The sequence below is a fragment of the Atractosteus spatula genome, chromosome 8 (genome assembly GCF_055471065.1).
Source record: "Atractosteus spatula isolate fAtrSpa1 chromosome 8, fAtrSpa1.hap1, whole genome shotgun sequence".
NCBI classification, from domain to species: domain Eukaryota; kingdom Metazoa; phylum Chordata; class Actinopteri; order Semionotiformes; family Lepisosteidae; genus Atractosteus; species Atractosteus spatula.
The window spans coordinates 9901758-9925549 of NC_142713.1; the positions used below are offsets into that span (position 1 = coordinate 9901758).

General features: G+C 37.7%; 1 protein-coding gene across 1 annotated transcript in view; it reads left to right on the plus strand.

Moving 5' to 3' along the window:
* Window positions 1-23792, plus strand: part of cacna1c (calcium voltage-gated channel subunit alpha1 C) — a 414391-nt gene that overhangs the window by 332997 nt on the left and 57602 nt on the right. The window contains exons 15-23 of the mRNA XM_088922581.1: window positions 10850-11010; window positions 11326-11551; window positions 16754-16961; window positions 17712-17832; window positions 19058-19172; window positions 19917-20037; window positions 21536-21605; window positions 22043-22175; window positions 22515-22644. Of these exons, the coding sequence (XP_088778707.1) occupies window positions 10850-11010; window positions 11326-11551; window positions 16754-16961; window positions 17712-17832; window positions 19058-19172; window positions 19917-20037; window positions 21536-21605; window positions 22043-22175; window positions 22515-22644 (1285 nt within the window). The remainder of the gene's footprint in view (window positions 1-10849; window positions 11011-11325; window positions 11552-16753; window positions 16962-17711; window positions 17833-19057; window positions 19173-19916; window positions 20038-21535; window positions 21606-22042; window positions 22176-22514; window positions 22645-23792) is intronic.

A 23792-nucleotide genomic window follows, 5' to 3' on the forward strand; every position in this document is an offset into this window, starting at 1 on the left:
AGATGCAGCATGATGAAGAACTACTGTATGTAGCAAGTCAGAGCTTTTCAGTGCTATCTGTTGCATGTTCTCTCATCTAGCTGTGGAATTGCATGCTTTGGCTACCATAGAGATTTATAGTTGGCTGAGATTTAATTTTAGTCTTTAATTAGCCTAAATAAGTTTCTTTTGCAATGAATAGTGAGCTTTATTTTAATTTTAGGTTATTAAAGGTCGGAGAGATATGTAAAAGTGTGCGTTCATCTTTTTTTGACAGTCAAACTCATTGATGTTTTTTGGTATAAAAAGCTGTGTCTCATTTTGTTCAAGGAGAAAATGTCCCAGCTAGGCAAAGTTTTGCTTTTCCTTCTCTTCATCTTGCTTGTTTTTGCCCAATCAGTGTTGCCAATTTTTCAAACTTTTCAAAGACGAAACTGGCCTCCTTTTAGATAACTGGACTATGAACAACATGGTGCAAAGTCTTGGAAGCTGGTATAAAATATTAGTTTTTCAGTTTATTCAGATCTCTTTAAGGAAACATTGTATTTACTGCACTACAATCTATAAATTGATGGACTCTTAAGAAGGCCTGTATATTTAGGAGATTTAGGAGAAAAATACTTTTGTTAAAGCTTGTGATTCAAGGGTTCTTTATTATTTTGAGAGTAAAAGTTGGGAACACTGTAAGAGAGAGAAAGTAGCCAAACTCTGCCAAGTCAAAGCACTCTGAAAATGGCCAACAATGAACAAATGGCACATTTTTGCAGATTTGTCACAATATGAAAAAACTAAATGGTCAAGTAAATGGAACTCTTTATAAACAACAGCACACTGGGAGTTCTGCAAAAAACAGTCAAACTGAGGTCTTTTCTTAATATTGAAATGAAAAGTTACTCCTCTTGCCAAAAAATTAGGGATCAGATAGAATACCTCTTTCCCCAAGACTGTTTATTAATTTGAGCTGCAAAGGTCAAGGTAATAACCAGCTTGTAATAATGCTTTTTTTCATAATGTTGACTGGTCTGTGTAAATCATCTGCTCCCCTTTTAATCAACTCCCAACAGTGAGCATGCCCACGAGTGAAACTGAGTCAGTGAACACGGACAACGTGCCTGGAGGAGAGATGGAAGGAGAGAACTGCTGCACCCGGCTTGCGTAAGTTGTGTTGTCATCATTATTTCTTGCTGTCATCTGATTTTCCTCCTTCTTTGTTGGAGGGACGTTCCTGTTGTAGTTCCTACATACTGAGGAGGATTGCTGGGCTAAGCTTCTTGTAGAGCTTCTAATCTCTAAGGAAAAAGAAGACATCATTTGAGTCAAACCAGTACTGGTTCTCTCCTGTCAGTCAAGGGTGTTGATCCAGCCAGCACTAGGTATTTAGATGTTTGAGTAGAAGAGCCAGACAGGTCTAGGAATTACTGATTTGTGGCAATAATAATATACAGCACATACAGTATGTGAGTTTCTCTAGCCGCCCTTATGAAAGTCTACCATACTCAGATTATTAATGTGTTTTCTCTCTATTGTAGTTCTGCCAGATTTTTTCCATAATTTGCTACGGTCTTAGCATGCCCTCACAGTGTTTTCCTACCATGGTAAACTATATAAGACACTCCCTAGAAACAAATATTATAATATGTCATTACATTCCTGTGGTCCAGTGCAGTAAAGCACAAAGAAGATAAACCATAGGAAGCTATAGCTAAAAGCAGGCAAAAATGCAATTATAATTTATTAAATAATTATGAATGTTCTTTAGGGCCATATAAGTGTATATGATACTACCATATCTTTTCTGATCAGAGCTGCAAAACATGAACATTTTCCAGGCTAAAATAAGAATGTGCAGAATAGTGCCACCAGATTCAATTTTACTGCTTTATTTAATTAAAACTTCAGATATGCAATTTACACATATAGAATAAATGACATGTTATGAAAAAGTACATTCATACTGTAATTACTGCTTCAGTCCTATTACTCTTATGTGAAATTATATATCTTGAAACGTGTACAGTAGCTACTCTGCAATACTGGCAATATTGTAGTGTGGTGGCTCTGTGGCTAAGGATCTGTACCTGTGGCTGGAAGGTTGCCGGTTCGTATCCTGCAGCTGGCAGAGGAATCCTACTCTGTTGGGCCCCCGAGCAAGGCCCTTAACCCCAATTGCTCCAGGGCTGCCGTATAAATGGCTGACCCTGCACTCTGACCCCAAGCTACTCTCCCTGTCTGTGTGTCTCATGGAGACCAAGTTGGTGTATGAGAAAAGACAAATTCCTAATACAAGAAATTGTATATGGCCAATAAAGTGATCTTATCTTATCTTAATATTCCAAACACATTAACAGTTTTGCACATTGCTAAAGTAATAATTACATAATGCATTTACAATATATGTCATATTGTATATAAAATATAGGAGATGCATTGAGAAAGGAAGTATGAACAACTTTGCTTTGATGTACCAGCTTGTTTTTAAACAGATTATTTTAAAAACTTATTTTTTTCCCAGAGGCTACGGTATTATTAAACAACAATGCTTTAAAGTGCAAAATCTCTCCTCGTCTTCAGAAAGTCACCATTTCAATGTGAGCTGACTGATGGCAAAGTAATATGAATTAGAAATAGAAAAACCCAAGTATCTTCATAAACAATGTGAAAAGGCCTCTAAATTTAAACCGCTCTGCCCCACAGCTGTTCAAGTGTTTTCTGCAACCTCTCACAGATTTTCCCCAATCAGGAATTTTGCCATGCTCTCTGTAAGGCTTGACCTCTTCCAAGCCAAGGAAAAACGATTTTCCTCCGTATTTCAACTATAAATGTATTGATACCCATTTTGTGCTCTGTACTTCTTGTATGTATCGTTTTTCGTTGTTTTGTTTACAAATCCCATTTCTTTTTAAAGACCTTCAGACTTTGCTGTCTGATTCAGCAGGCTTTGGCAGATCTCGGCTTTCTAAACACTCTACATCAGGATTGTACTGTACATACTGTACAGTAAGACTGCACAGGACACCCTGCCAATTTCCAGTTAACCATGGTCAGAACCAGACTCCATCAAAATATTGTATTCAGGAGATAATCAATTTTACAGTAAAGTTAATATAATTATAGATGCCTCATTTCAAAAGACTACCATTCATTTTTATACAAATTTACAAAGTTTAAATTGTGCTTAAACTAATTTTTGGCTTTCTAAATGGAACAATTTATGACAGACACAGTATCATAGAGCCTGCTTCATGCTGTAGCTAACCTGGACAACAAAAAGAACCTACAGCAATATGGGCCAGAACCAGGAAAGATGTAGTTGCTTCTCTATCTCTCTTACTGGGGCTATAGGCTTATTGCATCCAAAAGGAAAGAAAAAAAAAATATGTTGTGAATATAGTTCTCCAACAATGGTGTGGGTCATGTCACTAGCTGACTGTGACTGTGGTGCACAATTAGCAGATTGCCACTGGGAAAGGGAAGTCATTTATAGGTCAGGTCTTAAGGACTTTCAGTGCAGCCATGACTACTACAATAATAATAATTCCTTAAATTTATATAGCGCTTTTCTGGACACTCCACTGAAAGCACTTTACAGGTAATGGGGACTCCCCTCCATAACCACCAATATGCAGCATCCACCTGGATGATGTGACGACAGCCATATTGCACCAGAACGCTCACCTGACATTAGCTATCAGTGGGGAGGAGAGCAGAGTAATGAAGCCAATTCATAGATAGGGATTATTAGGAGGCCATGATTGGTAAGGGCCAATGGGAAATTTGGCCAGGACGCCGGGGTTACACTCCTACTCTTTTTGAGAAACACCCTGGGATTTGTTTTAATGACCACAGAGATAGTATAGTATAGTGTCCCCATCACTATACTGAGGCATTAGGACCCACATGGACCACAGGGTGAGCACCCCCTGCTGGCCCCACTAACACCTCTTCCTGCAGCAACCTTAGTTTTTCCCAGGAGTTCTCCCATCCAGGTACAGACCAGGCTCACATCTGCATAGCTTCAGTGGGTTTCCAGTTGTAAGTTGCAGAGTGATATGGCTGCTGGCAATATGCACTGATGACACTGGGAAACATGCCTCTTGTCCATACTCTCCTAAATGTCACAATGGGGTTTCAAGCTAAATGGCCCTCATAGATGGTTGCCAAAGGATTAATCTGCCGGTCATTATTCTTATCTGAAACATTCATCATTCCAGATACAGTATGGAGGATATACAGTATGATGAGTAATAAAAACAAATGAAAAAAGTTAAAGACATACAGGAGTATCACTGATCAACCTCTGTGTGCCTCACAAAACAGCCTACAGTGGTTGTATGTGAGCACCTGAGCTAAGTGCATGCAGGGATAAGCATCTCTCATACGTACTAATGAGTTTAATGAGTTTTGACAGTACTTCTGTAAATACTACCCAGCAAAGGCCCACCATCAAATAATAAAATCATCATTTTCAGGCAAGGAGATGAAAGGTACTAGCAGGAGAAATAGCTTTTTGGCATTTCATCTGAAACGAAACAGAGTAATTAAGAGTCTTTCTGAAACAAGGCAGAGCAATTAAGCGTCCCTTTGTTGGGAATGAGTTTACACATTTTCCCTGCAGGTGGATTTGGTCGATATGCTGCAGAACACTGATATCGCCCCTCCCTACATTGAAATTATGTTAATGCACTTAATGTTTCTGTGTACTGTAATACTGTATATTACATAACATTTCAATCAAATGTGCTCAAAACAGACCGTATGCTTTTGTGTTCTATATTGTGCATGAACCAGTACATTTGAATAGAGTCTTTGTGAATAAGCCAAAATAGTGACAATCTTTATTACAATGAATGTGCTCAGTTCCATAACTGCTATTCATGCATGAAGCCTGGTTGTGGGCTCTTAGCACTTTCTCCCTGAGAATGTACTGTAGTATCATACCAAGGTTTGCTTGACACTTTTAGACATATATAGTTTTGCTGTGCACAAAATATCACAGTAAAGCAATATGTCCTAAATCTAAAGAGGTTTGATAATTTGCTAGTTTTTTTTTAAAAAGTTTAAACTATCAAAATATGTGAGCACTTAGCATTTTGGAAATATTTTCCATTTAAACAACTTATAACATATTTTTTTATAATGTGAACATTCAATAACCCCCTATATTGTAAAGTTTGAAAAGCCATCTTAACCACTGTGAACCAATTAGGTTATTTGAGACTCATGTCTCACTTCATGATTATTCCTCACACAAAAAATGAAAAGCTAATTAATCAACAGTTATTTCTTTAACTGGAGAAGCTCTTCTGTCATGGGTTAGATTACCAAAACAACCCTTAAAATGTGAATACATTGTTAATGATTTTTTGTTATTGCAGCAAAAATATACACATCGAAAAGGATATCTACTGTACTGTATTTACTTATAGTAAATAGATGTCCTTATGTACCCTGGAAACATTGCAGAGATCAAAGACTTTGTTAATGACAGTCTTTTCTGCTAAGATGTCATAGAATAGGAGGACCAGAAGTGACTTGCATTGGTGAACAAAATAATAAATATAAATAATTTACCTAGTAAGTAATGATATTTCAGTGGTCACCAGATAAGGGCTCAAGTATGGAAATCCATAATAAAAACCATAGGAATCATCTATGTGTTATGACAGGACCTTTACACTTAAGTAGTATGAGATTGTGCTTTGCATTATAAAACAGCTTTAAAAAGTATATAGTATACATAGTATATAAGGAGAACATGAGGGTTGTTACCAGGACTCTCAGTTATCGTGTCAGTCTCTATTTTTTTTCTCAGAATGTAGGGAAGCTAAAGCAATGGCTCTTTTATGGGTTGGTTTTCTTGCAGTAGTTTAACAGATTGTAGATTTCTCACTTGTACAAAGTAACTCAGTTACTGAAGACATTTTAAACTGTATGAGCATTCAGTCATACCTGTACCTTAAAACTGGAATGTGACCTTAGGCAGATTTGAGGACTTTACTCTACAGTAGAAAAGTCAAAACAATATTAATGCATGATATAACGTTATGTCCCAGTTTCAAGAGGAAAAATATTGCAACTCATTATATCGGTTCTTTGCAACACAATTTCTACCTCAGGAGTGACTGTGTCCTGCTTTGGTACCTGTGTCAGTTCCTTGGATCATGATCATCCTACTGCATCTGGTCCACACTGAATACATTAATATATTAACGTTAAGAAAAACATTAGTTATGAAAATACTTTGTAAGTGGTGAATAGTTCTGTGAGAAAGCTGAATAAGGAGACGCAGGCCACTTAACAAGCAAAAAATAAATACATTCTCAAAATGTCTCTCAGGCCAACAAGAGTTACCATGCTATTAGGAAAGGACTCACAGCTGAAGTTCTGAGGTTTCATGAGTACAGACAAATGTTACTCCTCTGTGATTGACCTCCACTGTTTACTGTTGTTCCTGCAATTGTCTTCTGTTTTGTTTTCTGAAGCAGTCTTCTGTAATGTCCTGTTGTATGTATAATCCATTCTGTTTTTTGTTCCAGAAATAGGATCTCCAAATCCAAGTTCAGGTTAGTACATTGTAACAGCGGCAGTTCTTTACAACAGCAGTCTGTCTCGTGGCTATTGGTCCGTGTGTAAATGCTACTGTGTGTCTATGTGATGTACATCATGTGTGCCACATTGTGATCACAAGTTTGTGGCAACCAGGTGAGGCTTGAAAATGCAGTAAGTAGAACCTTCTCGTTTTTTTTCCTTCCTAACTGTCTTGTGAACACAGAAGGCAAAAAACCTTGTTACTCCATTTATGGTAAATAGTCGATATAGTGGGAACATCAAAAAGACTAGTACAGCATCAAATGGGAGCAAAGTAGCTAGGTACTGTATAGGGGATTGACACTGAAGAGATGGATCAAAGCAATACTTGTCTTTGCAGAAAAGCCACGCAACACAAGCACAAAGAAGCTTAAACTGCTCTTTCAGATTCTACCTCAGATTCTACCTCAGATTCCTCTTAAAAATGCATAGTCCCAAAACAAAAGTGTTTTTGCAGAAAACAGAATCAAGGTTTCTACGAAGGTAAAGCATCTGGAAGCATAACCTTAAAATCTTACCTTCTGGGTATAAAATTCCAAATCTTCTCCAAATTGCTCACAAAGTTAACTAAAAAATCTTTCAAATCATACAAACATTGAATCTCTTTGACCTCTAGAATCTACCTTTGATGGCCTCAGCCCCACCTGATATACTGTAGTGGTGAACTCCAATAAGTCCCAGGTTATAGCTCATGTGTAACTCATGGCTAAAGATATTTCTTTGCCAGCAACTACTGCTGCACGCTGTATTGTTGTGCATTTGATAAATAAACTTTGATTTGATTTTGATTTGATTTGATGTGTTCAATATGGAACAATGACAGGAGGAGGAGGCCTGAGCCACAGTCCCCAACAGGCTGTGGGGAATAACCTGCAGCTCTTAGTAACATGACCAGTCAAAGGAAGCTGATTGGTCTGGTGATTATTTTAAAATCAGCATGTGCTAGTTTCCACAGTTGCACATCGGCCATTTGGAGGCAGATTCACAGTACTGAGCAAGAATTTATTGAGAGTTGGACTGTGATTTGGAAGTACAGTTGCCTGGTTTTGGTTGGTGAGAGGCTGAAGAAATCCATTGCAATCTGATTTAAATTAATCTGAAGTAATCGCACACCTGTACAAAGGTTGAAGGTGTTTCCATTGCATCCAAGTGCTTCTTGTAGGCTATAAGACTACGAAAGTCTATGAAAGAGCCCAGCTGTTGTGACCCTGTCACCCAGGGTCCAGAGTATATTATCCACCTATTGTGTTTTTCAGAATCAGTAATATCTAATGAATAACCTTTTAGCAATTGAATAGGCAAGGCTAGCTAATTTGCCCATGTTGTTTGTAATGTCACAGTCAAACTCAACCTCAGGACCCCAAGAACTATGAACTTCTGTACCGCTTAGGTTATTCCATGAATTTAACTTTTTGTAGGAAGCAGAAAGAACTAGAAAGAATAAATATTTTGAGTAAAAAATGTTCATTATATTTTACAGCTACTAAATGTGATTTGTATTCCCAGTGAAACCAGTGCTTTGGAAACTGGTGATCTATGTCACCTGTTATTTAAATAATGTTTTCCACCTTTTTATAAGAACTTTGATTTGTTCTCCCTCTTTGATCCCCTTTCACTTTTTATGCAATGGAAGCCATCTGAATCATTCGACAGTCTGTTATTCACCATCCAAAGCTTGTTTAAATTTTAAAGTGTATTATATGAGCAATAAAGTGTGACTGGGTGTGCACTGATTCAGAACACCAGAATGTCTTGTCAACTTTGATCAGGTTTTGTCTGTGCGTGATATAAATATATACAATTCTCAAACTGGAGATCTCCATGGTGATTTTTCACCTGCTAGAAATGATCATACAACATTTCAACCCTTATGTGAAAAAATAGTTATTGTTTTGCATTAAAAACTAAGAAACTAGTAAACACTCTGTTGTGCACAGTATATAATTTTCTAATTTAACTTTTGAGCCACCAGTTTCCATTTAAAAAAAATAGTATTGTGAAATTAAGAGTAGTTGCTCTCCTTTGAATGAGATTCTAAACCAAAGACCCTGACTATGTAAACATCTTAAAGATCTACTTAAAGATCCTAATTATCTTAAAGATCATTCTTAAAGATCCCATGACAGTGTTCATAAGATGAGGGATGTTAACTCCATTGACCTAACTTTCACTGTTTGCAAAGCTCTTTGGGATCCTTTGGAATAATAAGTGCTATGCCAATGCAATAATTTATAATAAATACTACATGTTTTACAATACTCTTCAACTTGGATATACTGGATTCAGACTCTGGCAGGATTCTATGGTTTAGTGCAGTGGTACTGAGTTCTAGTCTTAGTGGACCCTGGTGTCTTCTGGATTTCTGGTTCCATCTCAGTTCTTAATTGCTAATGCTAACTGATTTCTTTAGTTGATCTGATGGCTTTTTAGACTTACGTTTACTTTCTTCTACATATAGTCCCTGTTTTAAAAAACATACCCTATATCAGCATGTACAGTACAAAGAAAAGAGTAAGAACTGGGACAGTGAAGTTAAATTCATATTTCAGATAAAGAGATTAATAGCAGGCAACTATAGAATGTCAGCTTCTGTTTATGAGTAATATTTTGCATACATTAATAACATCAAGATCAAACACTAAATTATAACATTTGTTTTTGTCTTCCTAATAATTTAAATCAGTCACATAATCAATCACATTCATATTCTCAAAGTCAAGCAAAAATTCATTTAGTGTCATGAACTAAACATTATCAAAGTTAAGCTCAGCTTTAAATCTCAAGGTGATAATATGAATATAATAAAATGGTAGTCTGTACTCATTGGGCGGTGCGGTGGCTCTGTGGCTAAGGCTCTGCACGTGTGGCTGGGAGGTTGCCAGTTCATATCTCATGACTGGCAGAGGAATCCTACTCTGTGGGCCCCTGACCAAGGTCCTTAACCCCAACTGCTTCAGGGGTTCTGTATAAATGGCTGACCCAGCACTCTGACCCCAGGCTTCTCTCCCTATCTGTGTGTCTCATGGAGAACAAGTTGGGGTGAAAAGACAAATTCCTAATACAAGAAATTGTATATGGCCAGTAAAGTAATCTTCTTAAAACTTGCTGGTCAGGTGTTTCTTGTAGTGTAAAAAAAATAGGCTAGGCTGGGTTTGTCAGAGTTGTCCACTTGCTGGCTGTGTGCCAATGATGCCCCAGAATGAAAAGAGAGAGTGTTACTTAGCTTGGCTCTGAAGTTGGCTCAGGGAAGTTAGAACTGTGCAGAACCTGGCTTTTTAATATAGCTTTTGAAGAGACTGACTTGGGTCTGGCTACAAGTGAGACAAGTGAGGAGAAGAACTAAGCTCATCCTGGGTTGTAGCACTGTTACTAAATACCTGTATACTCTAATAAATAGGCTGTTGATAAAAAAAATCAAACTATATTAATTCCATTGATGAAGCAAACTTTACAATTGGTTTGCAAGCTGCAAGATTACACTTGTGTAGAGTAAATCTTAGGCATAATTCTGTTGGCATACTAGCCCACTCTCAACCTGGTGGCTGGGAGAAAGGCTAATGTTCTGAGTCTCAGACAACAATGGTTACAGTCAGTGGTTGGCGAAGAAGTCTGATGGTGGCTGGTGATGAGTTGTGGTCAAGTGTAGTAGTTTCTCTCCACCCTGATTAACTGTCACCTCTGACCTGGGGTCTCCCTAGGTGTGTTCCAGACTGAGAGACACCATGTTGCATGCTCAACAATGGGAAGTGCATAAATGGACTCCATTTGCCACGTCCTGGGTTGCGTTAGTGACTCAGGATATGCTGCATATCAGAGCTACATTCATTGTACTGTAGACAGAGGACTAAGCGTCTAGGGTTATTCTAGAAAGATTATTAGAAATCTTTAATAACACTTAATTCTTAGAGTGATAATATACCATGTCACTACACCCTTTACCCTTTAATTAATCATTAATCTCCGTTGCTCTTATTTTTACTTATAATTAATTCCGTTAAACATATTTTGGATTTTTAATGTGGTATCATTGATGTTACATATTATTTTATTTGATTAATTATGTAATCTGTTTCTACTTTGTGACCACTATTTTTTTTCTCTTGCCTAGAGTTTTGTCTATAGAAATACAATTTATATGGGTTACAGAAACTTCTAGATAGAAATATTGTGCCACCATTTTAAAACAGATCCAGCTCTGTGAATGCAACTGCAACTCTCATACTTTTTCATCGTTTTTCCCCACACGATTCCCTTTTCTCTCCTCCATAACCGTCCCTTCTAGTCGGTATTCCCGACGATGGAACCGGTTTTGCCGACGGAAGTGCCGAGCGGGAGTGAAATCCAATGTCTTCTACTGGCTGGTGATCTTTCTGGTATTCCTCAACACACTGACCATTGCTTCCGAGCACCACAATCAGGCCCTCTGGCTCACCGAAGTCCAAGGTACCTTCTTGTTTTCACCTGGGCATACAAGGCCCTTAATTCCTGCTGTGTTCATGTGCTAGAAGGAGAAAGAAAAAACAAAAGAAAAGGAAGGCAGCAGTGAAAAATAATGGAAGGTTGACATTAAGAAAACAGGGAAAGAGTGTATACAAATCTGATATTGCCAAATCTTGCCAGATACCTTCCAATGATTCAGATTGTGTTTGACATAATTGTAAATCAGAACTATTTTAGCTTTTCTTGGAACATTTCATTACCTAACCATGAAATTCTTTTGACTAAGTCCAATGTTGATTCTCTTGTTGCCTGTTTCAGACATTGCCAACAAAGTGCTGTTGGCCCTGTTCACAGGAGAGATGCTGCTGAAAATGTACAGCCTGGGACTGCAGGCCTACTTTGTCTCACTGTTCAACCGCTTTGACTGTTTCATTGTCTGTGGTGGTATTCTGGAGACCATCCTGGTGGAGACCAAGATCATGTCCCCTTTGGGTATCTCAGTGCTGCGTTGTGTCAGACTGCTCCGTATTTTCAAAATCACAAGGTACAAACTGCTTTTAACCATAGTCTTTGTTTCTTTTTTTTGTTGGGAGGGAGTGATATTTTTAAAAACCCTTGTTATTATGGGATAAAGAAGTACTACTTGACTTTGCTCACTGCAGCAGATGATATAGAATGATGGCACTGGACATACTGTACAGTAAGCTAAACATAAGGCGATCTCTTAGCATAGTAAAGTTAAGCATCAAATGGAGAACTCACAAAGGTCTCACTGATATCACTGTAAGGTTTCAGGTTTCACAACCAGCTTCAAGCCTCTTCATTGCTGGTAATTACTTGAGCATTTCCACCTGAGAGAACACAGGTCAACCAGTTTAAAGGATCCAGGATTCTTAGCTAGTCCTATCTTTAACCTGCACTCTGAGTGGAGTATAATTGAATGCTTTGTCTCCTCTTCTAGTTAGTGAGTCATAACAGTGAGATGAGTAGATCAACAACTGTCAATTCACAATGAAAAAACAAACCTTAGGTACAACCCGGTATAGAATCTCCAAGTAATCTGATCTCTCAGATTTACTCATAATGTTTTATATTGTTACATTAAAGGGAAAATCTGGTATGTAACAAAACAAAACATAATCTGTAACAAATTGGTGTTCAGAACATACAGTATTGTGCCATTGAAACATTTCATTTGGTTGTTTATTTAAACAACTTGTAGTTTGCAAAGTGACAGTTTTAATAAAATAGCTATAAAGGTTGGTTTTGACTGGCATGTCCAATCAAGAATTTCAAGGTTAATAAGACGCTTGCTATCCCACCAGCAAGACCGTAAGAAACAGAAACATGGTTTGGGTATATAACGCATAATCCTAGGACAGCTACTGGGAAATTAAAAAATACTCTGGCATCATTAACATACAATGTCCATAAGGCTACCATTCAAGGTTGACATGATGAATGTGGTGTCTGCAGTAGAGTTCCATGGCAAAGACATGAAATTTGCATATAACAGCTAATTGACACCAGTGATATGGTTATCATGAAAGTTTAAGCATCACCCTGTCTGAGAAGAACAGAAATCTATCTGTTTGTTCTGCTTTATAATTGTTTTTCTTTCATCCTGTTCACCTACTTAAAATAAAGGGACAGATGGATGTGGCTTTGATGAAGTCAGCCAGGATATTTTATCCAGAAACCTGGTGCCTTTTGTCCAGAAACTAAGGCTTGCCCACTGATGACATGGACCTCAATGTATTAAACTCGATAACCAAATGATTAAGATAGGCTATTTAGACTATACTTATTTTTGATTGGTCTTCACAGTGTGAAGGAGGATATTTAAAGCATCGGCAGAATGAAGTCACCCAACCTGCAAGAGCTAAAGAGGTTCTGTATGGAGGAGTGATCAGATAATTCTTATAAGCAGTTTAAGAACATTAAAAGGTTACAGGGAGAACCAACTCAAGCTGATCCAAGGCAAAGAGATGCTCACAAAATATGTATTGCTGAAATATCAAATGCCATGCATTTATTACTATTTGTGAATGTTTTGACAGAAGTTCTGTTAATATGCTATACTGACAGCCGCACCTGTTTCTACCGTCAGTGTGTACAAACTTATACAGGGTATTATAAACCATATCCACCCTTCAATATATTACAGTAGCCGTAAAAGTGGAGATTGGTGAATGAAGAGTACATGAGATTAAAAAATGAGAAAGCATTTATAATATAAGGCTTGAGAAACTATGTGAGGAATGACAGCAATTTAGAACTGCTGGGACAAAAGTGGCTTGATTGTTGAACCTCAGGTAAGAACATCTGTTGGTCAATCACTGAGTGCTGGGGGCTTGTGTGATCCCACTCTAAGGATGAGTGATGAAGGTGATATTGATGTCTTTCTCGCATGCAAGTTTTAAATCTCTGTGAAAGGGCTTAGAAGAAGTCAAGGTAATCATGGCTGGCAGAAGTAAAATGGGGGCACTATCTGCCTGGAGCGGTCTTTGATTCATCCTGCTGTGACATGTACCCTGAAGTGCTTGGCAGGTGAAACAGGTAGAAAACTATTCCAATAGGCCTCCCCTTTCATCTTCTGGTTCCAGCTTTTTCCTTGCTTCATTCAGTGTGCCTGCCAAGTTGGCCTGTTGTCATGACTGCATTGATTTTACTACGTGGACTGCGGTCCATTGTCAGCTAACTTGCCACTATTAAAACACAAATAAATCAAAAGTGTGTTAGAATAATACAGTAAATTGATCTTGTTTGTTCTGGTTCATACAGTAGTAATAAGATGTCAATATTGATCCTGTAAGCTCAGAAACAATTACAATATTGTTTTCCCTTCTTCTGTTCAAATTGTGATTAATCACAGTCATGCAGATCCAAACTGTAAACCAGCTTGCAGCTGAGCAATATATTGACATTCTGCTAGTAAATTAATGAGTGTTTCAGAAGCTGAACATGTCCATCCAGTGAAACAAGGGATTTTTCTACAGTACATAATGCAACTAACAACCAATTAAAACAATTGATAAAAAATATATACAAGAAAATACATTTTATGCATTTGAACATGTCACAAATTTCAATCAAGTATACGTTTACTGTACATACTGTAGGTGTGACCTATTCTGTCCAATTCAAAAGTACTGAAATGTTATATGGAATGCACAGGATATTAAATCATTCCTTTCCCTCAGTATGATTTTCTACAGGAAAACAGACTTGTTTATCTGAGCATATGAAAGGGTAGATTGTTAGTGCATGTCTCTGTAATGCATAACTGAAGGCATCAGTAGTTATGCTGTTGTGTCACTTTAGATATTCTCAAGGTTTTACAGTCAGTGCTGAAGAGCTACCTACAGTACATTTCACAAAGATTTACATTGCTGGCTTAATGGTACCTTATCTTTAGGGATATCTCTTCATATTTTGTGGAATCTTTGCTGTAATTGTATCATTACTAGAGCTGCACTGGTCCTCTATTAGTCTTACTATGTAATATTAAGGGACTTGAGTATTAATGCATTCTATATACTGTAATGTGTAGTACATGTCTGTGTTTGTGTCTGTGTGTCTGCTTTGCCTTGCTCCCAATGCTTGCCAGAAAAGGCCCCTCCAACCCTGAATTGGAAGAAGTGTTCAGAAGATGGATGAATTTATATACTGTGTATAAATAGTTCATTCATTTTTAGACTTCCTTGTGGTTTGCATCCACGTATTACTCAAATGACTGAGACATGTAATATCCCTTGTAAAATTCTCAATCTCTATATATTATATACTGTATGTATATTTACTACTGTATATATAATACTATACTACTGTATATATTTAATATATATATTTAATATACTGATGAGGTTCATGTAGGGAGCTGTGTCAGCATGCAGTGTGTGTCAGTAGAATATTCTTACAATTTAAGCTATTTTCATGGTCTACTGTGCTTTCATATTAAGAAGGAAAGGCATTTTCTTCATTTGGTTGTATTCATTCATCATTTAGAACAGTATGATTGACACAAAAGTACGTGATTGCTGACATTTGAGCAATTATTTTTGTTTCGGTTTAGTTCTAGAAAGATGAGGTTGCCATTGCTTGATGTCATCTTTAAAAAACATTCCTGAAACGTATCATAACATAATGAATGAGCATTATTATGTAATTTAGAAAACAGAAGAGTCTCACTGGCATTGGCTTAGTCACACTTAGCTATTGGCAAAACAGGCAGGGACTACCACCTAAGCTTTCCAAGAGGTTCACGTAGTATAAAAGTACGCAGTCAGTAACTTCCATATTATATTCAAGTGTGTGTGCCTAAATGCAGTTTATACCTTTAAGTCATCAATTCTGTGTATGAATGTTTACTGTATATGAACCTCAGAAGATATTTGTAGCTGATAACATAGTCTGGTCACTGTGACTCAGTGATCTCACTGATCAATTATACATGAATACTAGAACAGAACAGTAAAAATCAAACAATGTTTTTTTTTTAAATCCATATTGTATTGGAATGCTGCAGTGCCAAGGAGTAAATGTCTCTTTTCATTCCAGCACTATGAACACAAAACATTTCCCACCTTGATAAGTTTCCAAAAAAATGAAATACTAGCATTTAAGCTTTTCAAATACGAGTTTTACAACAGTGGTAGCATTTTACTGAAGTTTGCTGTGTGTATTACGTTAAACATAAAACTTGCAGTTGTATTTCAGACTGCCTAGCCATTCTCTGTGAAGGCCTTGAAAACTCTGTCTATTATTACGTCAGAAAGCTTCCTGTTGCCGACTGACATTTTTCCAGCTAAATATTTTATCACATGCATCCCAGCTAGAACTGGTCAATTCCTTATTTCTTCATACAGGATTTGACAGTGGTGCGATGTGACCTACAGGCTTTTTGATTGCTCAGAAATTATAAATATCTAATGACACACAGACTGACAAAACAAATGACAGATTTCAAAATGTATCTTCAAGCTCTTCCATTGTACTGACTATCACCTCCAATTTGTAGTTTGTTGGCAAGTCTCATCTCACGAATGGTACCGTAATTCAAATTCAAGACATATCGTGAGTCACATAACATGTATAAAAATATACCTTTACACTTTACATTGTCTTACAACAGCAGTTAAACAATACTTTTGTTTAGTTTAGATTTGGTCATTTTTTAAATCAAATGCTAGTTATGGCATATGAATGAGAAGAACAATAAAAATACTTTTGCAAAACTGGAATTGTAAATACATTAATGAAACAAAGGTATATCTAGGGATGTTAGAGTATGTGTGAGATTTCATACAGTCCATTGAAATGAACGGAAATGTAATTGTTTGCATTATACCTTGAATTATTGTACTATAGGGCCAAGTGATGTTTGCTTGGATTACTGTATGATAAAATGGGGAGGTTTGTGCATACTGTATGTCACAGGATGTTCATACAGTATACTGTAGCCCACTAATCTTACTGTGCATGAAGGTGTGAACAGAGACTTTGTGCACTTGTACTGTACGTTAGTGAGCAAGAACACACCTCAAGTTTGCATCAAAAGCAAGGCACAGCATTGTTTTATGTAATTCTGTGGTTACTAAAGTACTTAACAATGCCGTACAGTAACGTTCCTCTCTCTGCAGTGCACATTTACATCTACTGTTATTTAAGGTTTATCTCCTCAGTCTTTTTAAATGAATGCTATTTGTTTCCAGTTCCATCTCCAGCTCATTGTTTGCCTTGGCAGGTACTGGAACTCCCTGAGTAACCTGGTGGCATCTCTGCTGAACTCAGTGCGCTCCATCGCCTCCCTGCTGCTCCTGCTCTTCCTCTTCATCATCATCTTCTCTCTACTGGGCATGCAGCTTTTTGGGGGGAAGTTCAACTTCGATGAAATGGAGACCCGCCGGAGCACTTTTGACAACTTTCCCCAGTCCCTGCTGACTGTCTTTCAGGTGAACTGTCTCAGCAATGCTGGGGGTACTGTAGCGTGCAAGTGAGAGAGAACTCACTGGGGCTGGGGCTATGATGCGATTGGCGGAGAGCTCACTGGGATGGGGGTAGAATGTAATTGGGATACTTTATGGCTTATCAGATTCTTTAACAAAATGCAAGGTCGTGTATATGTTACCCTGAGTTATCACCAAGTGTTTAATGAATTGTCAGTTCAAGCACCCAAGCTGTGGTGATACCCATTAACAGCTCAAGCACTGGAGTGGGTTGTTGCTGCTATGCAATATTATACAGTAAGTCATGTGAATTGTAAATAGCATAACAGCTAAATTCACAATGACAGTAATGAATAAGAAAGTCTTCACATATTCAGGAATTGTAATACTGTATGTGTACTGCATGTAATGAGCAAGAAAACTCTACTCATAGCTTCCACCAGTGTTTTTTTACAGTTTTAACAATCCCGACTGTTTTTAACACGGCTTTTTTGGGGTAAGAAAAAATTAAACTTATCATTTAGCAATTTTGTAATTAACACATAAGCAGAATCTCAGGAGGACAACATATAAAAAAGGAATTAATACATTAATAAGGAGGCTGTGTCTCCCACTGAAGTACAGTGATTTACAGTAACTGTTGTAAAGAGTCCTTTCAAAATCGTTAGCCTTAACCGGCCTCAATCAAAACATTTCCCTGACCTGTGTCCTAATGGGGAGAACCAAAATCACCCACTCATTCTTTTTCTACAACAGATCTTGACAGGAGAGGATTGGAATTCTGTGATGTATGATGGAATAAAGGCCTATGGGGGCCCCTCCTTCCCAGGAATGCTGGTTTGCATTTACTTCATCATCCTCTTCATCTGCGGAAACTGTATCCTCTCAGCCACTATTAAAGAGCTGTGGTCCTTTCTGTCCTCTTGGATCTGTGCAGTACATTAGTAAAAGCATTTCTGCGAAGTGAATTGGCAAAGCATGCCACCCAGGATGGTGGCAAGACGTTGGAATATGAATCTGCTTAACACAATAAGAAATAGGATAAGTGCTGACCCAATAGCATCCTTATTAAACACAGTTCTCTGTTCAGTCTGTTTTTAAATGTCTGTCCTGAATCTGTAGTCCTGATTTCTACACTCAAAGCAGGCTGCACTCTGGTAAGTGAAGTAACTGAAGCCTCTGAAAGTGAGAGCTCAGGTGTAGGTCATGGAGTCTTTAATGAAATACAGTAAGCAGGGCGGCAGCCGTGGTTTAGATGTGATGATTCAGTTGTTTCGGGCAAATTAAGCCAGAAAAAGCAAGGGTTTCAAAATGAGAAGCTGAATCTTAGTGAATGTGAAATTTTACTACATACACTTTTGCAGCTGTTATGGTCTGGATGAAACAAAGCTGAAAGATAAACTATGGTGTTTCTCTTAAAGGGAAACTTTACTTAATAATACTATTTTTAAAGTAATTGCAGGTATGAAAAGAGAGAAATCAGCTCTATGTGATTGCGCTTTTCTGTCTAAATTTAATTTTTAAAGTAATATTTTATTGTGGACTTGTTATGGTAAATGATGCCATTCATGAACAGTGAAATGTGTTGTAATTACATGTAAATTACATGTTAAGCGTTGCAGCAAACTACACAAAATGCTGAAGCCAATATCCTTGTTTCGTTCAAGAGATTGAATGAAGGCTGCATGAGATTTTTAGATCAATTGAATAACTAGGGCTAGATAGGCAAAATGGCCTCCTCTTTCTAACCTGTCCATTTGAAACAGTATGAAAGAGACATTAACTGGGGTATCTGAAAGGACAGGCATTTGCCATCATTGAAGAGTATGTAATACTTTGTGCTGTGGAAAGGATACAAAAAGAGTGTACTGTAGGTAAGGGTTTTTGAGCTTGAAAACCAATGGACGAATTAATCGCAGAAGTACCCAATGATTATTTTACAGTATTTCAATATTGATCATCAGGGAAATCATGATATCAGGCATAACTCATCTCCTTCTATTCTCAGTACACTACACCTTAATGTGCACAGTGTTTATCCCTTTTCAATTCTTAGGTCTGCAATTCCTTTCTTGTTCCTCTTTAACCGCTCCTTCAACCAGACATCCTACTGAATGTCTTCTTGGCCATCGCTGTGGACAACCTGGCCGATGCTGAGAGTTTGACATCAGCCCAAAAAGAGGAAGAGGAAGAGAAGGAGAGGAAAAAGCTGGCCAGGTCAGTTGATTGTAGTAGACAATAAAGTGGATAGTAGGGCATATTGGCAAATCCCATTTACTACAGGATAACATAATTTTAATACTGCTGTTAATATTTGTAATTTGTTTTTTAAACACGATAATGGTTTTGACTAGGGTCTAAGAGTCAGCTCATCTACTGTAATTCATTTGGTTGCTAATAGCTAGTAGAATCTCATACAACACAACCATTTCCTGGGGGAAACCAGAGCAAACAAAATTGCATTTTTAAGGTTAATTTTCCTTGTTGACTTTTTTATCTTACTGACAAGCTCTGATAGCGAGTTTCCACAGTACAGGCAACAGTAAAATCTTCAACTAGATACACAGGCCCACTCCAGCATCACTCTTTACAAGGCTGAATGGAAAGTATTACCAAACCAAATTTTCATTTGTCCAAATTGAAAGTATTACCATGGCTCAAAAAAATGAAGAAGAAAAATAAAGTATAAACATTGGAGCAAAACCTAAGTTTTGGACTTCACTTCATATAAAATTGTGATGACAGTAAGTGTTTTAGTGTTTTGATATCCTGTGATACTGTATCGGTCAGTTGTAAAAAATTTTTGTAGTGATTCTTGGTTGTTGACACTACAAGAATTAATTAATATTGTCTTATCTCTAGATCACATTAGCCTTCATTGGTGTTCTCCTGATGCTAACCTGTCCAATCCGTTGAGTACTGACTAAATGAGGCATCTTATGCTTTGCTATGCTTTTCAAGGACTGCCAGCCCAGCAAAGCGCACTGAAAATGAGAAGCCACCAATAGAGGAGGAGAAGAAGGAGGAGAAAATTGAGCTGAAATCAATCACAGCTGATGGAGAGACTCCAACTGCAACCAAGGTAAGACCCCTGAATTATACAGTACAGGAAAGTGTGAGACAGGCTGCACTTTTTAACATTTGCTGCCATTTCGTTATGGTCTTATCGCCAGAGGGTAATTACAATATTAGCAGAAGGCAGACAGGGTGGGATGAGATCATATTTTTATGATTTTGCCCTTGTACACCTTTATTTAATAGCATCTGTTCAACATCAAAATTCCCTCCATCCATCCATTTTTCACAAGTACTTTATCCTTTGAGGGTCACAGTGAATCAATTTGCAGTTGTAAGTTAACATTGCAAGCATAACAGAGTTCCCAGAGAAAACATCTGCAGACACAGAGAGAGAGCTTGAAGGCTTCATACAGAAGGAACTACACACTTGAATTGAAACCAGGACCCAAGATTCTCGAGGAAAACAGTACTAATCACTATTCCACTGTGCTTCCATTTCCTAAATGGATTAACTAAATATAAAGAGAAATTAGATACATAAAACTTTGATCTATAATTGGCCTTACTAGTTGCTGTAAATAATGTAGGAAAGAAAATGTATACTGTACATGCATCATCATATTTGTGGAAATCATATGTTATCAAAAAAATAGATTTTAAATTAATCAACTGCCTGCAATTGTGTTTAAAAATGTTTACTGATGGTCATATTTTGATGATATTTCTTACCTAGGAGAATATGTAGATTTGGAGATATTTCTACTTTGCCTTCAGTTATTGAAGTAAAAAATTAAATGAGAGCTTTGTATAACTTCAGTACTAATGTAAATCACAATAAATTTCAATAGATCTTCCAACTCTTTATAAGATAAGATAAGCACTTATCTTGGGGCAGTGGCACTGTGGCTAAGGATCTGCGCCTTTCGCTGGCAAATCCTGCGGCCGGCAGAGGAATCCTACTCCGTTGGACCCCTGAGCAAGGCCCTTAACCCCAACTGCTCCAGGGGCGCTGTACAATGGCTGACCCTGCGCTCTGACCCCAAGCTTCTCTCCCTGTCTGTGTGTCTGTGTCTCATGGAGAGCAAGCTGGGGTGTGCGAAAAGACTAATTCCTAATGCAAGAAATTGTATATGGCTAATAAAGTGATCTTATCTTTAGATGATATACAGTACTGTAACATTTAATCTTGCTCTTCATATTATATTAAGCAATGTTCCTGTAAAGCAATCCTTGGTGATGATCATTTTAAAGTCAACAAGTGTGGTTTTGTTCTAATATGATTAAATGTGTGCATAGAATTACTAAAAATATAATGTATATTTTGTATAGTGTACTTGTCATTCACATTAAAGTCATGCTTATATACAACGTATAAAGCAAAAACAACTGTTTTGACATTGCTGTCCCAATATTTTTGGAAAGCAGTGAATATATTTATTAAATTGCATACAGTATGAACTGAACTAAGTTCCTATGAACTCTTAGACTGTTCCTCTCTCTAAAAGTGTTTGTTCTCTCAAAGTGTTTTTCTCTTAGAGATGTCCACTGTGTTTGGTTTGCAGATTGCAATTGACGAGTTTCAAGGTGATGAGAACGAAGAGAAAAATCCTTATCCCGCCAATGACTTCCCAGGTGCAGATCTATTACACAGTAATTAAATAATACTATTGGAGTGTCTTCTCTTGCTTCCTGTTGTAGTACAAAATGAGTGATGGATGATGCTATGAACTACTTACAACATGTAATTACCGTATAAACCTTTGTATAAAACTTTTTTCTTTTTGCCAAGACTTATTGGATTCACTCAGATCACATAATTATTAAGATCTGTCATTGGAGCTATGCTATGGATTGTATGATCACAAGATATACCTTTACTTTTACTTGTGAAATTGTTTAACTATATGAACACAGCAAATCCTATCTTATAAGTAGCTTTCAATAAAGATCTTAGTCTTAGTTAAGCAACGCAGCTGCAATATAAAGCATGCAGTCCCAGTCCTTGCCCCTACATTATTACTGCCTCTTATTTCTTCTTATGGTGACCTTACCTACCCTGTCTTCCTCAGGGGAGGATGAAGACGAGGAACCTGAGATGCCAGTAGGTCCTCGCCCTCGCCCGCTGTCGGAGCTGCAGCTGAAGGAGAAAGCTGTCCCTATGCCCGAGGCCCGCGCCTTCTTCATCTTCAGCCACACCAACAAGTGAGGAGCGCATGGGCTTGGTTTGCTCATTAATCCCAACAGTCACTGGTCACCGAGACACATTTATAATCTGTGGCTTCTGCAATGTAGAGATAGAGCTGGTACTCCAGTACCAGTACAGATGTAATCTGTGGAAATTAAGAACCCCTGTAGGCCCCCTGCCTTCCACCACCGCCTGGTTTGAACTAAATCTAAACGTCTACGGGCTATTCCAAACATTCGAATGAAGGTACCATTCACACTTACTAATAACAGTGACTGCTAACACGTCAGTTGAAATATCTGCAAATGCGGAGTGATCTTTTAGCGGGCGTACATATTTGGTTTTCTATCTTAAAGATTCCGGGTCCTCTGCCACAAGATTGTCAACCACAACATCTTCACGAACCTCATCCTTTTCTTCATCCTGCTGAGCAGCATCTCTTTAGCTGCAGAAGACCCAGTGCGAAATGATTCCTTTAGAAACAAGGTAAGAGCATTGATTTTATGAATGCTTATGAATATATTACTCCCATTATGAAAACATAACAATATGACACTTTAATCTTAGCAGCAGAGTAATAAGCAGCCCTGACTTCACAGTTGTATGCCCATAGTAAGATCTTATGATATATTTCCCAACCATAATAATTTAATTGCTTCTGTGACTGGGCTAGATAATTAGTTCTTTACAGCTCTCTAACTGCCTTTGATATAATACGTACAAAAAGTAAAATGCAGAATAGAACTCAGGTGCTTTGTACAGTAGATAAAGTATTTTACCTAATGTCTGTTTTTACATATATTTAGCATTATAAACTGTATTTTGGATTTAATGATGTAGGAGGCGGCAAAGTGACTCAGTGGTTATCATTGCTGCCTTGCAGCGCTGGTGTCCTGGGCTTAATTGCTGAAATGCTGTCTATAGTACATGGATTTTGTAAGTTCTCCCCAAGTTCGCGTAGGTTTCCTCTCCTTGCCCTGGTTTCCTCCCTACGTCCAAAGGCATACAGTACTGGCAGGGTAATTGACATCTGAGAAAATTGACCCTGGTGTGTGTGTCTCTGCCCTCTGATGGACTGACGTCCTGTCCAGGATGTTTCCTGCAAACTGCTTTTCCTCCTATACTGCTAACCCATTGCTTGCTGGGTTAGGCTCCAGCTCCCCAGTGACCCTGTATTGGATAAATACGATCAGAAAATGGATGGATGATGTAGGATTAATGAGTGGTATAATTCAATGTGATTTAATAATTCTCTAATTTCAATGTAAAGCAAAGTGCATAGAGGATTATTTTGGTCGTTCCTTACAATCCTTATCATCATAGTTTTTAACAACAAAGACAAAATAAAAGAAAAGACAGCAAAATAAATTGGTAACTCAATAGTTTTGGAGAAAACAAGGAGAAAGGAAAGAGGATGACAGTTTTGGAAGGATGTAATGTAGGTATTTTAAGGATGCTCATGATGGTGGGCTTTATTAAAGACGGATTGAAAAGAACCAGAGAGAACATATGTGTTCAACAGATAGGAAATAAAAGTAGTCATAGTACTACTTAGTAGGAGAAAAAGCTTCTTGGGACTGATGAGTGGAGAAGAACTCAATAGTACATGTGTTGAGTTTGTGATTGTGGAGCAG